Below are 15,024 nucleotides of genomic sequence, written 5' to 3'. Positions count from 1 at the left end.
TATTTCAATTGACTGATTTCCTTATATGAACTGTAACTCAGTAACATCTTTGAAATTGTTGTATGTTGCGTTTAATATTTATATTATGATACGGCAGCATTATTATCATTCTAAAAGCAGGAAAAGACATGTTTTCTGGTTGAGAAGACAGCAGCCTGTGACTCAGACTTTGCCCACCTCTCCGCTCCTGGCCAAGAGAGCCTTCCTTCAGAGTCTCAGAATGAGGGGGATCGCCTAGCAACCAGGGTTATAACTGTTGAGAGAGAGAGATTACTCATTTCTAGGCACTTAAAATATTAGAGTCCATTAGTGACCAAAGAAAAGTAATGATAATGCCTGATCGTGACTTTACTTTTAACTTGAATCTGATGACTGTTATTTATCTAATCAACTAACTATGTTTAATTGTTACCCCATTTAGATTAATCCTGTAACAATTTACTCATTAGGAATTGGGGCACCATGATAGAGGTTCTTTAAAGAGTTACCATCTCCCAAATGAAACTCTAAAGGCTCATCATGGGTCTGGGCTAGTATTCCCCCCCCCCCCCTTTGTGTCTTGGGACCCCCCCCCTCCCCCCCGTTTGAGGCACAAACGAAAAGGTTGGACCCTTTATACGGGTTGTCAGCAGCCGTGTTAGTAGATTGGCTATAACCTTTCAACCCAATCTCCTGGTGTTGTCTGCTTGTTGTGGTCTGCCATTCACCACAGCGTCCGTGTGTGGCAACCGTTCCAGCGTCTGTGTGTGACGCCGTTCGTTTTATTGTAAGGACAAGAGAAGTTAATCTTAGCTGCAGTATCGCATGACTCCAAGAAGGAGTGAAGTTGCTCACTCACGGACACCTCTTGGTGCAGAATCTGACTCAAGCTGATATTACGATATCTCGTCACGCTCAATCAGCAAACCTGAGACTATTCTTTTCATGATTTCAAGCCAGCATTCACCATGAGTGAGCAACTTCACTCCTTCTTGGAGTCATGCGATACTGTAGCTAATATTAACTTCTCTGGTCCTTCAGACATTTCCGCAAGCACCACGGCAGTCTCAGGAAACAAAGCATCAACGTTTAGAGTGGACTCTGCTTCCGATGATATATTTTCCGTTTGAACGGCATGATGGGTCATTTGTGTTCATGGTGAAAACAGATCGACTTATCGGAGTTTGAGTGGAATTGACTGTTCTGATGTGGGTTACCTTGTGCGCCACAACATCTGTATCTGAGTCTATAGTCAAAGCCCGTGGGCTAGTTTGTTGATCAAGTGGGCCCTGGGTAGGGTTTCGAGTGAGAGCGTCCTCACTAGTGGTGTTTAATTTTGACGGACCTGTTCTCCGGCAATTCCACGCCTAGTCATGGTGACGTATCTTATCCTCTTTCTCAAATCTTTTGCGCTTTTTTACATCTCTTAGCATATCTTCTTGAGCAGGTATTCCCAAACTGGGTGTCGGGGGTACGCCAAATAAAAATGTGTACATTTATATTTTCCAACGGGGCTATACATTTCGGTGAGGTTTTTTTATCTCTCCTGAGTAGCCTCATTTCACTGCCAAAAATAAAATTTAACCATCTAGTGTTCAGCGAAATAACAACACAATGTCAAATACAGGAAGCCTAGTCAAATAATGAACATCCAATCACATTAACCGTTACTCTAGGCCAGACATTTAGATACATGACAATTTCGAAAAATAAGCCACAGGAGTTTATTGAGCGAGAATAAAGACGACTTTCGAGTAGTAAGACATGTATAAAAGCAACAGATACCATTAATAAGAAGGGGCTAGAAGCGTCTTATATGGTGAGCTACCGAGTGTCTAGGACAGGCAAGCCCCATACTATTGTGGAGGATGTAATACTTCCTGCTGCCGCGGATATGTCTGGGACAATGCTGGGGGAAAAGGCCAAAAAAACTATACAGACAATGTCTTCATCAAACAACACTGTTGGAGGCGTTTTTTCGAGAAGTCTGGGGTGACTACTCTCACTTATACTTTGCACACGAACTGCCGCCTGCTTGGAGTAAGAAAACATAAATGTATTTACGTGAAAATGCCTTGGTTTACTGTGTATCTCTCCGAACCGGGCCGCCTTGGAAAGGGGGTTGGGCATTTTCGCGGCATGCTTGTAATGCTATTATTGTCCAAAAGGGGTTTCTCTGTTTTTCTCCTCTGCAGTCATCCGGTATCCTGTGACTTGTTGTGTAGTCCTGAACAGAAATACAGAGTTTATTCTACTTCCATTCACTCTTGAAGATGCTTATTTGAAGATAGGCTAGCCAGCCATGTCGATGGTTCCCAGTGGGGGTGATGAGAGTAGCGGAATACAATGGTTTGAAAAGAGTAGTAGAATGGTCCCACTTAAATGAACTTTTCTAGATACTTTACTTATGACAGCTATTCAGCCGTACCAGGGATTGTCCGGAAGGTGACTTTATCGTCTCTACCTCGTGTTGACATTGAGTTCAAACCACTTTAAACCTGAGTTGTAGCTCTACATCTCTATGGTCTGATATGTTAATTCTTAAACCATCATTTTATACAGTTTGTTCAAAAGGGCAGTTCCGTCAGGCTGACACGCTCTCGGACCTCACTCAGGGGCGTGACTTGTCACTGTTCAGAGTTATGTAAAACCATTATCTCTTATGTCTCCTAAAATCATTTCCCTCTCTTCACAAAAACACTTTAATAATTTTTCATATTTCATGCGCAAAGATTCGGTTGGAAACTTTACGTAGTGTGTATACTTTACAAGTTACAGTATTTCCTTTATAACATTTTTAATGACATCACAAAATAACACACCATACGACATTAGTGTTCTTTAGATCGCCCCTGACCATTCCCCACGTTCTATGTTTGAAGATGTCGATGTCCGCGACGTGGCTGGTTTTCCCTTTGTAGTCCGCGATTGTCTGTAGATCCTGCCAAATACGTCTCGGACACGTGGGCAATTTTTTACAACTTTGGCAAAGCGTCTTGTCTCTAAAATGTTGTGTTCGTAACATATTGTAGTTTTGGGAACCGACAAAACGTATTGAGATCAGATGTTTCTTCGATGAGAGAATTTGCTTTATGTCGGCCTAGTTTCACCTAGCTCCGTCCGTTCCCACTACCCTTGACTGGACTTCCTCCTCTGACTACCATATTTGGTGGTGAGAAAACGTTGTCGCCCCTGTGACGTGTCTGGTTTACCCCTTCTGTCTGTGTTATTAGTGTGTGAAGGCTAATTGTAATGCTAATAGTTGTGCCACTGTTTCTCTAGGTTCTGACGGAGCAGGGCTGCGTGTTCCAGGAGAGACATGGTTGGGAGAGACCAGGATGGTTCAACCAGGACGGTGCTGCTCCAGTAAGAAACACGCATCTGAGCGGTTGCTGGTCTGAAATCCTTGATCTCTCTCCTGCCGTTGTGCCCTTGGGCAAGGCACTTAAGCCCTAGAAACGGTTCCAGGGACACCTGTCACAATGGATGATAATGAATTGTTCTTCTTGAAAGGATTTGAAAGCAAGTTCATACCATCTGATGACATATGGTCAGGTGGTTAGTACAGAGAGGAGGTGTAAGGTTTCTGACCATTGTCCTAATGTGTGTTTGTGGTTATAGGTTCTGGACTATGATTGGTACGGGGCTTATGATATTAGCAAGAACCAGAACTACAAATACAACGAGCTGCTTGGCAAGGAGTACACGTTTGACTACCCTCCACATCACCACGTGGTAAGCGTCTGTTTGTACTCTCAACTTCTACCCGGTACAACCAGAGGATGGGACTCCTCCTCTGAATCTGGTTCCTTTCAAGGTTTATTCCTTCTAGTATTTTTTTCCCCTTGCCATTGTGCTGGCAGTTGCTTTTTGGGTTCTTGGTTGGGTTACTGTAAAGCACTTTGTTACCAAATGTTGCTTCATGAATTCATTTGATAGATTTTTCAGCTGATTTTTTTCCAGTCCTTTCAGGGATGTGTATTTGTTTTTCAGATAAAAAATGAGTGTCTGACGTGCAGACATGGAGTCTCGGTGTTTGACATGTCCTACTTTGGAAAGTTTTACCTCACTGGGCCAGATGCTAAGAAGGCTGCCGATTGGCTATTCTCCGCAGATGTCAACAAAATTCCAGGTGAGTCTTCGTGCACGACTACCACAGAATGTTTGCATACACAAAAATGTGTGCACACACACACACACCCACCCACACTGCTGGCCCCTGAATAATGTAGCCCAGCAGTACCCAGTGAGGCAGGAGAGGAGATGCAGGACTGTTTAAATTACAGATGAGTTTTGAGGTACAGTCCAATCCATCTGTCCCCACACACATCCTCTGGCCCCATGCTGCATGTGTACACTGGAACATTGTGGCTTTGATCTCACTTAGTCATAGTGAGAGGTCTTAGCTAACCTCATGCCACCACATGGCCTAGCCATGACCCCTTGTCTAACACTAGGATATTCTTCATCCATAGGGCCTTGAACTTCTCCTGACTAGGAAAAATGGCTATACATTAAATAATGCTATAGGTCAGGTGACATGGTCAGGTCCTACTAATCAGTCAATCAATGACGTGTGTGTATATAGCCCTTTTTCGAGCAAACATTTGTCACAAAATGCTTCGTAGGGCTACTCATCACACCTCCCTTCTGCAAGACCATGGTGCTTGCCTACGGAGCTGTGAGGGGAACGGCACCTCCGTACCTTCAGGCTCTGATCAGGCCCTACACCCAAACAAGGGCACTGCGTTCATCCACCTCTGGCCTGCTCGCCTCCCTACCTCTGAGGAAGCACAGTTCCCGCTCAGCCCAGTCAAAACTGTTCGCCGCTCTGGCACCCCAATGGTGGAACAAGCTCCCTCACGATGCCAGGACAGCGGAGTCAATCACCACCTTCCGGAGACACCTGAAACCCCACCTCTTTAAGGAATACCTGGGATAGGATAAAGTAATCCTTCTAACCCCCCCCCCCCCTTTAAAAGATTTAGATGCACTATTGTAAAGTGGTTGTTCTACTGGATATTATAGGTGAATGCACCAATTTGTAAGTCGCTCTGGATAAGAGCGTCTGCTAAATGACTTAAATGTAAATGTAATATGTGTGTGTCCTCCAATGTGCTGGTTTGATTGACAGCTGGATCCTTGTGTTGCAGGCTCTACTGTGTACACCTGTATGCTGAACAAGAGAGGAGGATCTGAGGCTGATCTCACAGTCAGCCGGCTAGAGGCTGGCACTGCCAACCTGCCCCTGGCTCCAGAGGCCAACGGTAAGAGGAGAGTGGGATGGGGATTTCATTCATTTCAATATTCGTTTTTATTATGTATTTGACAGGGACATTGCACATGTAGACTTCTCTGTAGAGAAGAAGCCCTTGTAGAATATTTAAGTAACACGGCGGTGCTACAGTAGCTTGCTTGTAACTAGCAGTGGTCAGAGACGCCGTGGCCGAAATCTGTCTTGCGTACTACTTGCTAAAATGACATACTGCCCAGTCAAAGCTCTTCTCTGTCCTGGCACTCAAATGGTGGAACTGGCTTCCCCCTGAAGCTAGGACAGCAGAGTCCCTGGCCATCTCCCGACTGTCTTAAATAATCACACAGCACCTCCTCCTCTCCCCTCCCCCACCCTGTGTGTAAAATGAATAAAAATAAAAATAAAAACTTTTGAACTAACATTCTCAGTAGACTTTTCCCCCTTACTAGCACCGACTTTGCTGATAGCTAGATGGGACAAACACATACTATCTAAAGATGAATGCACTAACTGTAAGTTGCTCTGCATAAGAGCATCTGCTGAATGGCTAAATGTCTACTTTGAAGTATATTGTAGAGACACTTTTGTAGGAGGGCTTGGGGTGTGATCACCATGAAGTGTGGAATAAATGTAGAGACCTTTTCACCGGGAATCGATGAGTACAGAACTTCCTGCTTTTTGCTACCTTGAAGTATTGCCTTGCCTAACCTCTTTCCCGAATCTGCAATGTTGTGTGGTTCGTTCCACGGAAAGAGTGCCTTTTGTGTCCCTTTTTTATATTTTAAGTAGAAATTGTGCACCAATATTGAATTTTAAGTCTCTTATTGAATGAAAATGTATGAATAAAATTGACCACGTTGCGAATTCAAGAAATCAGATTTGTAGTATGACTAATGACCAGTATTTTGACATGTTCCTCCGTGCACCTTCTGTAACTTTTAACCCACTTAACCCTGACATTTCTCCCAAGTTTTCACCATCATTGTAAAGCCCTAGTTATTTTGTTGCTTTGACAGTCATCTCTGAATATGTATTATTTATTTCATGTGATTCAGGGTCAACCCTATTAAGTGAACTGAACTCTCATTTTAATATGTTGAAACTATTCCTTTTCAAAATAAACATTGAACATCTAATAGTCGAATCATTGTGAAAAAGCAGGTGAGCTGGTCTTTATGGCCATTCTCAGTTTTTTTTTTGTGGTGGAAAACTGAGCCGGTTGAGCATAACACGTCAACCCTGTTACTCATAGATAAACATGCTAGAAATGTTTTGACAATTACATTTTTTTGATTGATGTTAACTTTTAACAAGGCACACCTGTTAATTTAAATGCATTCCAGGTGACTACCTTATGAAGCTGGTTGAGAGAATGCCAGGAGTGTGCAAAGCTTTCATCAAGGCAAAGGGTGGCTACTTTGAAGAATCTAAAATATATTTTGATTTAACACTTTTTTGGTTACTTCATGATTCCATATGTGTTATTTCATAGTTTTGATGTCTTCACTATTATTCTACAATGTAGAAAATAGTACAAATAAAGAAAAACCCTTGAATAAGTAGCTGGGTCCAAACCTTTGACTGGTACTGTATATACATTTTTTTTTATCTCTTGAGATGGGAAAATGTGTTTTTTATGAAGCTGAACATGTGCTCTCTCTTACAGAATGTGAAATGTAAAGTTATTTTTGATCAAGTTGCACTCATCAAAAGGCTCTGAATGGATGGGAAACGTCCCATGTACACAGGAAATGCAACACAGGAAAATAGTATCGGTGCAAAGTGCTCCTGAATGATTTCTCCTGCTTTGTAAACAAGCAGCTTGTTCACAAAGTCGACTTCTGAAGCAACATTGAAGTCATTCGGGGACTCGTATGAAAGTGGAAGGGAAAACAAATTGAAATCTGAGAACTTCTCTGACGGGTTGTTTGCCTGATCAATGCCCTCCAATGTGGAAATGTGACTCCATATCCACTGGTGTGTGTGTGTGTGTGTGTGTGTGCGTGTGCGCCTGCACTGTCAGTATGTGGGTACTCACTTTTCTGCATGTTTGTGTTTACTGTACAGTATAGATGAGTAAACACCTATGTCTCATTCTTTCTGCCTGGAATCTCGCTCTCTACCAGGTGACGCATACTACCTGGCCATCGGTGGAGGGGTAGCAGAACACAACTGGAACCACATCAAGACTGTTCTCCAGGATGAGGCTTTCAACTGCCAGCTGACTGACTACTCTGAAGACATGGGCATGATCAGCATCCAGGGGCCCAAGAGGTGAGTGTGACCCCCCCCCCCCAAACAGGTGCCTTAATGTTACCCTTACACTAACCGTCCAGTGGCCTAAGAGGTGAAACTTGCTTATTGGTGCATCTCAAAGGGAACCACACAGGGTGGCAGGATCTTGGTTTGGGTGAGACAATGACAGAGGTGAGTCCCCCTCATGGGTGAAATAACAGGTCCTTACCACTGTCCTGAGCAGAGAGGTTATGCCCATTTCAAACTGACCCCTGGAACATCTCATTTCAAAATCATGGGCATTCATATGGAGTTGGTCCCCCCTTTGCTGCTATAACAGCCTCCACTCTTCTGGGAAGGCTTTCCACTAGATGTTGGAAAATTACTGCGAGGACTTGCTTCCATTCAGAGACGAGCATTAGTGAGGTCGGGCACTGATGTTGGGCGATTAGGCCTGGCTCGCAGTCGGCGTTCCAATTCATCTCAAAGGTGTTCGATAGGGTTGAGTTCAGGGCTCTGTGCAGGCCAGTCATGTTCTTCCACACCGATCTCGACAAACCATTGAATGTCATTGTTTGCTGTAGCGTTACGATATCCCTACAATGAAACTAAGGGGCCTAGCCCAAACCATTATTCCTCCTCCACCAAACTTTACAGTTGGCACTACACATTTCATGAAACTCCCGACTAACAGTTCTTGTGCTGACGTTGCTTCGAGGCAGTTTGGAACTCGGTAGTGAGCGTTGCAATGGTCTCTGACGTCAAACGCGGCAAGGAATGTCATCATACACAGAAATCTTGCCTCAGGAAAGGGCCTGTTATTTCCAAGTCAAACCTAGGAAGGATTGCGTCATACGTTACACTCAGGAAAGGGCCTCTCCTTGTGATGAAACACTAGTCTGTAACTGTTAACTGTGTTCGGTAACTGTTAGAGCCATGGGGAATAGGTGCAACATGACCATACTCATTGTGGTCTGATTTCATGCCACTTGAGCATAACAGCCTTGCGTATGCCAAGTTATATGAAACCATTGACATTGGAACTGCAACGTTCATTTTCTCTCTCTCACTACACAGCAATTTAATCAACCCTACAGTTCCCTTACTGCATCTAGTATGGGCAAACTGTGTGTGTGTGTGGCAGCTACATTGCCATCCCCCTGGGTTTATCGGTATTAAAAACGGTAAATGATTCCCTGAATGCTTACGAAACGGAATGGCAAATAACCCTGCTCAATAAAAAGACTCCCTCATTTCTCATATGTCTTCAGTTTCTGAGATGAGGCTCTCACTTCTGCTTAGGGTAAGCCACTAGTCATCAGCACAACCACTACACACACACACACACACACACACACACACACACACACACACACAGAATAGTTACACGTGCACACGCAGTTACACACATACACACGTACACACACCGTTACGCACACGCACAGTTACACACATGCACACAGTTACACAGACAGTTACAGACACACGCACGCACACAGTTACACACACACACACACACACAGTTACACACGCGCGCACACACGAGTGCACACACAGACAGATACACACGCACACACAGTTACGCACAGTTACACACACGCACGTGCAGTTGCACGCATGCATGCACTCACACACGGTTGCACTCACGCACAGTTTCGCACACAGTTGCACTCAGGCGCAGTTGCACTCAGGCGCAGTTGCATGCACGCACTCGCACACGCGCGCAGTTGCACTCAGGCGCAGTTTTCACGCACGCACTCGCACACGCGCGCAGTTGCACTCACACGCAGTTGCACGCACATTTGCACACACAGTTGTACTCACAGTTGTACTCATGCACAGTTTCGCGCACAGTTGCACTCAGGCACGCGTAGTTGCACTCGGGCACGTGTAGTTGCACACACGCACGCGCAGTTACACTCACGCGCAGTTACACTCGCGCGCAGCTGCACGCATGCACGCACTCGCGCGCAGTTACAACTGTGTACAGTTGTGGCCAAAGGTTTTGAGAATGACACAAATATTAATTTTCACAAAGTTTGCTGCTTCAGTGTCTTTCGATATTTTTGTCAGATGTTACTATGGAATACTGAAGTATAATTACAAGCATTTCATAAGTGTCAAAGACTTTTATTGACAATTACATGAAGTTGATGCAAAGAGTCAATATTTGCAGTGTTGACCCTTCTTTTTCAAGACCTCTGCAATCCGCCCTGGCATGCTGTCAATTCACTTCTGGGCCACATCCTGACTGATGGCAGCCCATTCTTGCATTATCAATGCTTGGAGTTTGTCAGAATTTGTGGGTTTTTGTTTGTCCACCTGCCTCTTGAGGATTGACCACAAGTTCTCAATGGGATTAAGGTCTGGGGAGTTTCCTGGCCATGCACCCAAAATATCAATGTTTTGTTCCCCGAGCACTTAGTTATCACTTTTGCCTTATGGCAAGGTGCTCCATCATGCTGGAAAAGGCATTGTTCGTCACCAAAACTGTTCCTGGACGGTTGGTAGAAGTTGCTCTTGGAGGATGTGTTGGTACCATTCTTAATTCATGGCTGTGTTCTTAGGCATAATTGTGAGTGAGCCCACTCCCTTGGCTGAGAAGCAACCCCACACATGAATGGTCTCAGGATGCTTTACTGTTGGCATGACACAGGACTGATGGTAGCGCTCACCTTGTCTTCTCCGGACAAGCTTTTTTCCGGATGCCCCAAACAATCAGAAAGGGGATTCGTCAGAGAAAATTACTTTACCCCAGTCCTCAGCAGTCCATCCCTGTACCTTTTGCAGAATCTCAGTCTGTCCGCTTCTTTGCTGCCCTTCTTGACACCAGGGCATCCTCCAAAAGTCTTCACCTCACTGTGCGTGCAGATGCACTCACACCTGCCTGCTGCCATTCCTGAGTAAGCTCTGTACTGGTGGTGCCCCGATTCTGCAGCTGAAACAACTTTAGGAGACGGTTCTGGCGCTTGCTGGACTTTCTTGGGCGCCCTGAAGCCTTCTTCACAACAATTGAACCGCTGTCCTTGAAGTTCTTGATGATCTGATAAATGGTTGATTTAGGTGCAATCTTACTGGCAGCAATATCCTTGCCTGTGAAGCCCTTTTTGTGCAAAGCAATGATGATGGCACGTGTTTTCTTGCAGGTAACCATGATTGACAGAGGAAGAACAATGATTCCAAGCACCACCCTCCTTTTGAAGCTTCCAGTCTGTTATTCGAACTCAATCAGCATGACAGAGTGATCTCCAGCCGTGTCCTCGTCAACACTCACACCTGTGTTAATGAGAGAATCACTGACATGATGTCAGCTGGTCCTTTTGTGGCAGGGCTGAAATGCAGTGGAAATGTTGTTTTGAGATTCAGTTCATTTGCATGGCAAAGAGGGACTTTGCAATTAATTGCAATTCAACTGATCACTCTTCATAACATTCTGGAGTATATGCAAATTGCCATCATACAAACTGAGGCAGCAGACTTTGTGAAAATTAATATTTGTGTCATTCTCAACTTTTGGCCACAACTATACACAGTTTCTGAGATGAGGGACTCACTTTTACTTAGAGTAAGTCACTAGTCATCAGCACAACTAACATGCCACTTACAGTAACTGCTGGTTTACTTACAGCAATAGCACAACTAACATGTCACTTACAGTAACTGCTGGTTTACTTACAGTAATTCATCAGCACAACCCGTAACGTTAGTCACATACAGTTACCCTAGCCTTACTCACTGTATAGCCTCCATTAAGTCACCCTGGACAGACGTGGGTGAGCAAAGCTGCTCTAGGCCCAAAACTTTTTTTAAACGTTCCAGTTGAAAAGGATTTCACTGTGACTGTGAACTTGCTGTGGACCTTATCGTTATGGCTGTCCCCGGGCCACCTTCTGCTCCGTCTGTCTCTCTGTTGGAACAGACTAACTCCAGCTAGTAGAAATGACTGTCCCCAGCCCCCATACATATTAGTGTCTTTTTCATCATGTCTCCCCCCCGCATCATCTCTCCCCCTTCCTCCCTCGTCCCCCTTCCCACAATCCTGAAATATGAATGAAATGCTGTCACAACACATCTGAAACTCAAATGAGTCCCCTGCGGCAGTGTAGCTAGCGACGAGGAGACAATGAGAGGATATTGAAGGGGGGGAGATTTCTCTCTGGTCTGATTTGTATCTCAGAGTACACGGATAGGCAGGGGCCACATACTTGTTCCCTTGTACTGTGTGGGCGCTGTGTATCACACATACATCGTTGGGACTGAATTAGTTGTTCTGCAAATAATTTGATTAAGTTTAATTAGTGCAATCTCAATTTAGAAATGTTTTAATTCGATGTTGTCACATAGTAGTGCAACAACACAAATTAGGAGTTTGGTTAGATTTGGGGGATGATATGCAGCCGTGTGTGTGTGTGTGTGTGTGTGTGTGTGTGTGTGTGTGTGTGTGATTTTTCATTAGGAACAGATCTGTGATCCTGCGCTAACTTCCACACTAAATGGGTAGTCTGATCAACTAATTGGGTGTTTCACAGCCCGCACTATCCACGCACTAACGCACACACTCACACAGAGGGTTTATAATTAGACAGCTTGTCGGCCTCTACAGTTCAGTAAGCATGGCGTTTCAGAGGGAAGGGAATGGGTGGAGGCTGTTCATGAAATATCGGAGCGCTTTATACCACTGATCCATTCGAACAGCAACTCATCACATTGCCTCGTATGTTAAAAAAAAGACCCTGAAACCACCTACCTTCACGAACAAAATATATTATCTCTCTACCTCCACATATTCCCCTGGCCCTGCACCTTATCTCCCTCTGTACCTCATACATTTATTTTGTCCTTATGAGTTCCTCTGCTTAGTGGTACCTGCTTGCACACACACACACACACACACACACACACACACACACACCCACCCACCCTGTACACGCGCGCGCGTGCTCTGGCAGAGCCTAAACATCCATTACTCTTCCGCCGTCCACCGGCAGCCGCTCCAACTCTGAGATTTACCTCTAAAAAATGATGCATCTGCAATCTCAGCCAGCCGTTCAGCCATTCCTGTACCTAGAAAAGCCCCGGTCGCTGTCGTAAATGGCATATTTTGGCATGTTTTTATACAGAGGTTTGTTTATCAACGTAGCGTGGCAGTAGCGGCTCACAGTCCACGTCTCTGCCCTAGTGTAAACATCCATCACTTTGACTGCCGCCAATGTAGCAACGCTGTGTGTGTGTGTGTGTGTCTTGAGGATGGAGCCTTATTGACCTGTACCCGGAGACACTGACGCTGCCGCCGGCCCCTAAATGAGGAAGCCATCTCTATCTCAATGGAGAGTGCAGTTACTCAATCGTTTAAAATGCTGTCCCCTGTCTCCTCCCCTTCTACGGGCACTTGTTGTAAAGGATTTGACGGGTGAAAACAATATGGTAGAAACTCGTCATTATGCTGGAGGAAAGAGGGGTACGAGCCAAATGAGAGAGAAGCATCACAGTGAAAGAGGAGCTCCCTCTGAGCTCATCGTCCAGGCTGTTTTAGCCCTGCAAGCCCTGCAGCTGCTACCAATGACTACAGTCAGGGGCCCTTCAGTGATAGCCTGATCGCAAATTGGTTTGTGTTGTCTTGCCAGCTCCTTACAGTCATTGTCTAGTTTGGCAAGACGGCACAAACAGATCTGGGATCAGGCTACTTCAGTGACAAGGCACTTTCCAGAAAGCAGATTGTGTGTGCGCGCAGAGGAACTCAGAAGGACAGACCTGGGCCCAGTGTCGCAGACAACACCCAACCAAACCTGAACACTGGCATGAAATATTAATGATAATGTTTTGTTTTTGTCTACTCACTGACTGTGATAAACACTGCCTGTCTGACTTACAGTTGAAATCGGAAATAGCCAAATATATTTAAACTCAGTTTTTCACAATTCCTGACATTTAATCCTAGTAAAAATTCCCTGTCTTAGGTCAGTTAGGATCACCACTTTTATTTTAAGAATGTGAAATGTCAGAATAATAGTAGAGAGAATTATTTCAGCTTTTATTTCTTTCATCACATTCCCAGTGGGTCAGAAGTTTACATACACTCAATTAGTATTTGGTAGCATTGCCTTTACATTGTTTAACTTGGGTCGAACGTTTTGGGTAACCTTCCACAAGCTTACCACAATAAGTTAAGTGAATTTTGGCCCATTCCTCCTGACAGAGCTGGTGTAACTGAGTCAGGTTTGTATGCCTCCTTGCTCGCACATGCTTTTTCAGTTCTACTCACACATTTTCTATGGGATTGAGGTCAGGGCTTTGTGATGGCCACTCCAATACCTTGACCATGTGGTCCTTAAGCCATTTTGCCAGAACTTGGAAGTATGTTTGGGGTCATTGTCCATTTGGAAGACCCATTTGCTACCAAACTTTAACTTCCTGACTGATGTCTTGAGATGTTGCTTCAATATATCCACATACTTTTACTTCCTCATGATGCCATCTATTTTGTGAAGTGCACCAGTCACTCCTGCAGCAAAGCACCCCCACAACATGATGCTGCCACCACCATGCTTCACGGTTGGGCTGGTGTTCTTCGGCTTGCAAGCGCCCCCCTTTTCATCACAACCTAATGATGGTCATTATGGCCAAACAGTTCTATTTTTGTTTCATCAGACCAGAGGACATTTCTCCAAAAAGTACGATCTTTGTCCCCATATGCAATTGCAAACTGTAGTCTGGCTTTTTTATGGCGGTTTTGGAGCAGTGGCTTCTTCCTTGCTGAGCATCCTTTCAGGTTATGTCAATATAGGACTCGTTTTACTGTGGATGTAGATACTTTTGTACCTGTTTCATCCAGCAGCTTCACAAGGTCCTTTGCTGTTGTTCTGGGATTGATGTGCACTTTTCGCACCAAAGTACATTCATCTCTAGGAGACAGAACACGTCTCCTTCCTGAGCGGTATGACGGCTGCGTGGTCCCATGGTGTTTATACTCGCATACTATTGTTTGTACAGATGAACGTGGTACCTTCAGGCGTTTGGAAATTGCTCCCAAGGATGAACCAGACTTGTGGAGGTCTACATTTTTTTTTCTGAGGTCTTGGCTGATTTCTTTTGATTTTCCCATGATGTCAAGCAAAGAGGCGCTGAGTTTGAAGGTAGGCCTTGAAATACATCCACAGGTACACCTCCAATTGACTCAAATGATGTCAATTAGGCTATCAGAAGCTTCTAAAGCCATGACATAATTTTCTGGAATTTTCCAAGCTGTTTAAAGGCACAGTCAACTTAGTGTTTGTAAACTTCTGACCCACTGGAATTGTGATAGTGAAATAACCTGTCTGTGTTGGAAAAATTACTTGTGTCATGCACAAAGTAGATGTCCTAAACGACTTGCCAAAACTATAGTTTGTTAACAAGAAATTTGTGGAGTGGTTGAAAAACGAGTTAATGACTCCAACCTAAGTGTATGTAAACTTCCGACTTCAACTGTACATTTTCTGTAGTGGACTTTTCTCAGATGGACAGGTTGACTGCTAGGTACTTTGGCTGACGCGAGCTCTGCTGCGATTGGTGATTGA

General features: G+C 44.5%; 1 protein-coding gene across 2 annotated transcripts in view; it reads left to right on the top strand.

Annotated features, from left to right (window-relative positions):
• sardh (sarcosine dehydrogenase) overlaps positions 1-15,024 on the top strand; it is a 77,556-nt gene that overhangs the window by 43,304 nt on the left and 19,228 nt on the right. For both annotated transcript variants that reach the window (XM_029708574.1, XM_029708573.1), the window contains exons 13-17: positions 3,262-3,345; positions 3,601-3,714; positions 3,973-4,111; positions 5,133-5,246; positions 7,360-7,507. In XM_029708574.1, the coding sequence (XP_029564434.1) occupies positions 3,262-3,345; positions 3,601-3,714; positions 3,973-4,111; positions 5,133-5,246; positions 7,360-7,507 (599 nt within the window). The remainder of the gene's footprint in view (positions 1-3,261; positions 3,346-3,600; positions 3,715-3,972; positions 4,112-5,132; positions 5,247-7,359; positions 7,508-15,024) is intronic.

This window comes from Salmo trutta, chromosome 23 (assembly GCF_901001165.1).
Source record: "Salmo trutta chromosome 23, fSalTru1.1, whole genome shotgun sequence".
NCBI classification, from domain to species: Eukaryota; Metazoa; Chordata; class Actinopteri; order Salmoniformes; family Salmonidae; genus Salmo; species Salmo trutta.
The sequence above is the reverse complement of the archived record's forward strand: the minus strand, read 5'-3'. Positions and strand labels throughout refer to the sequence as shown.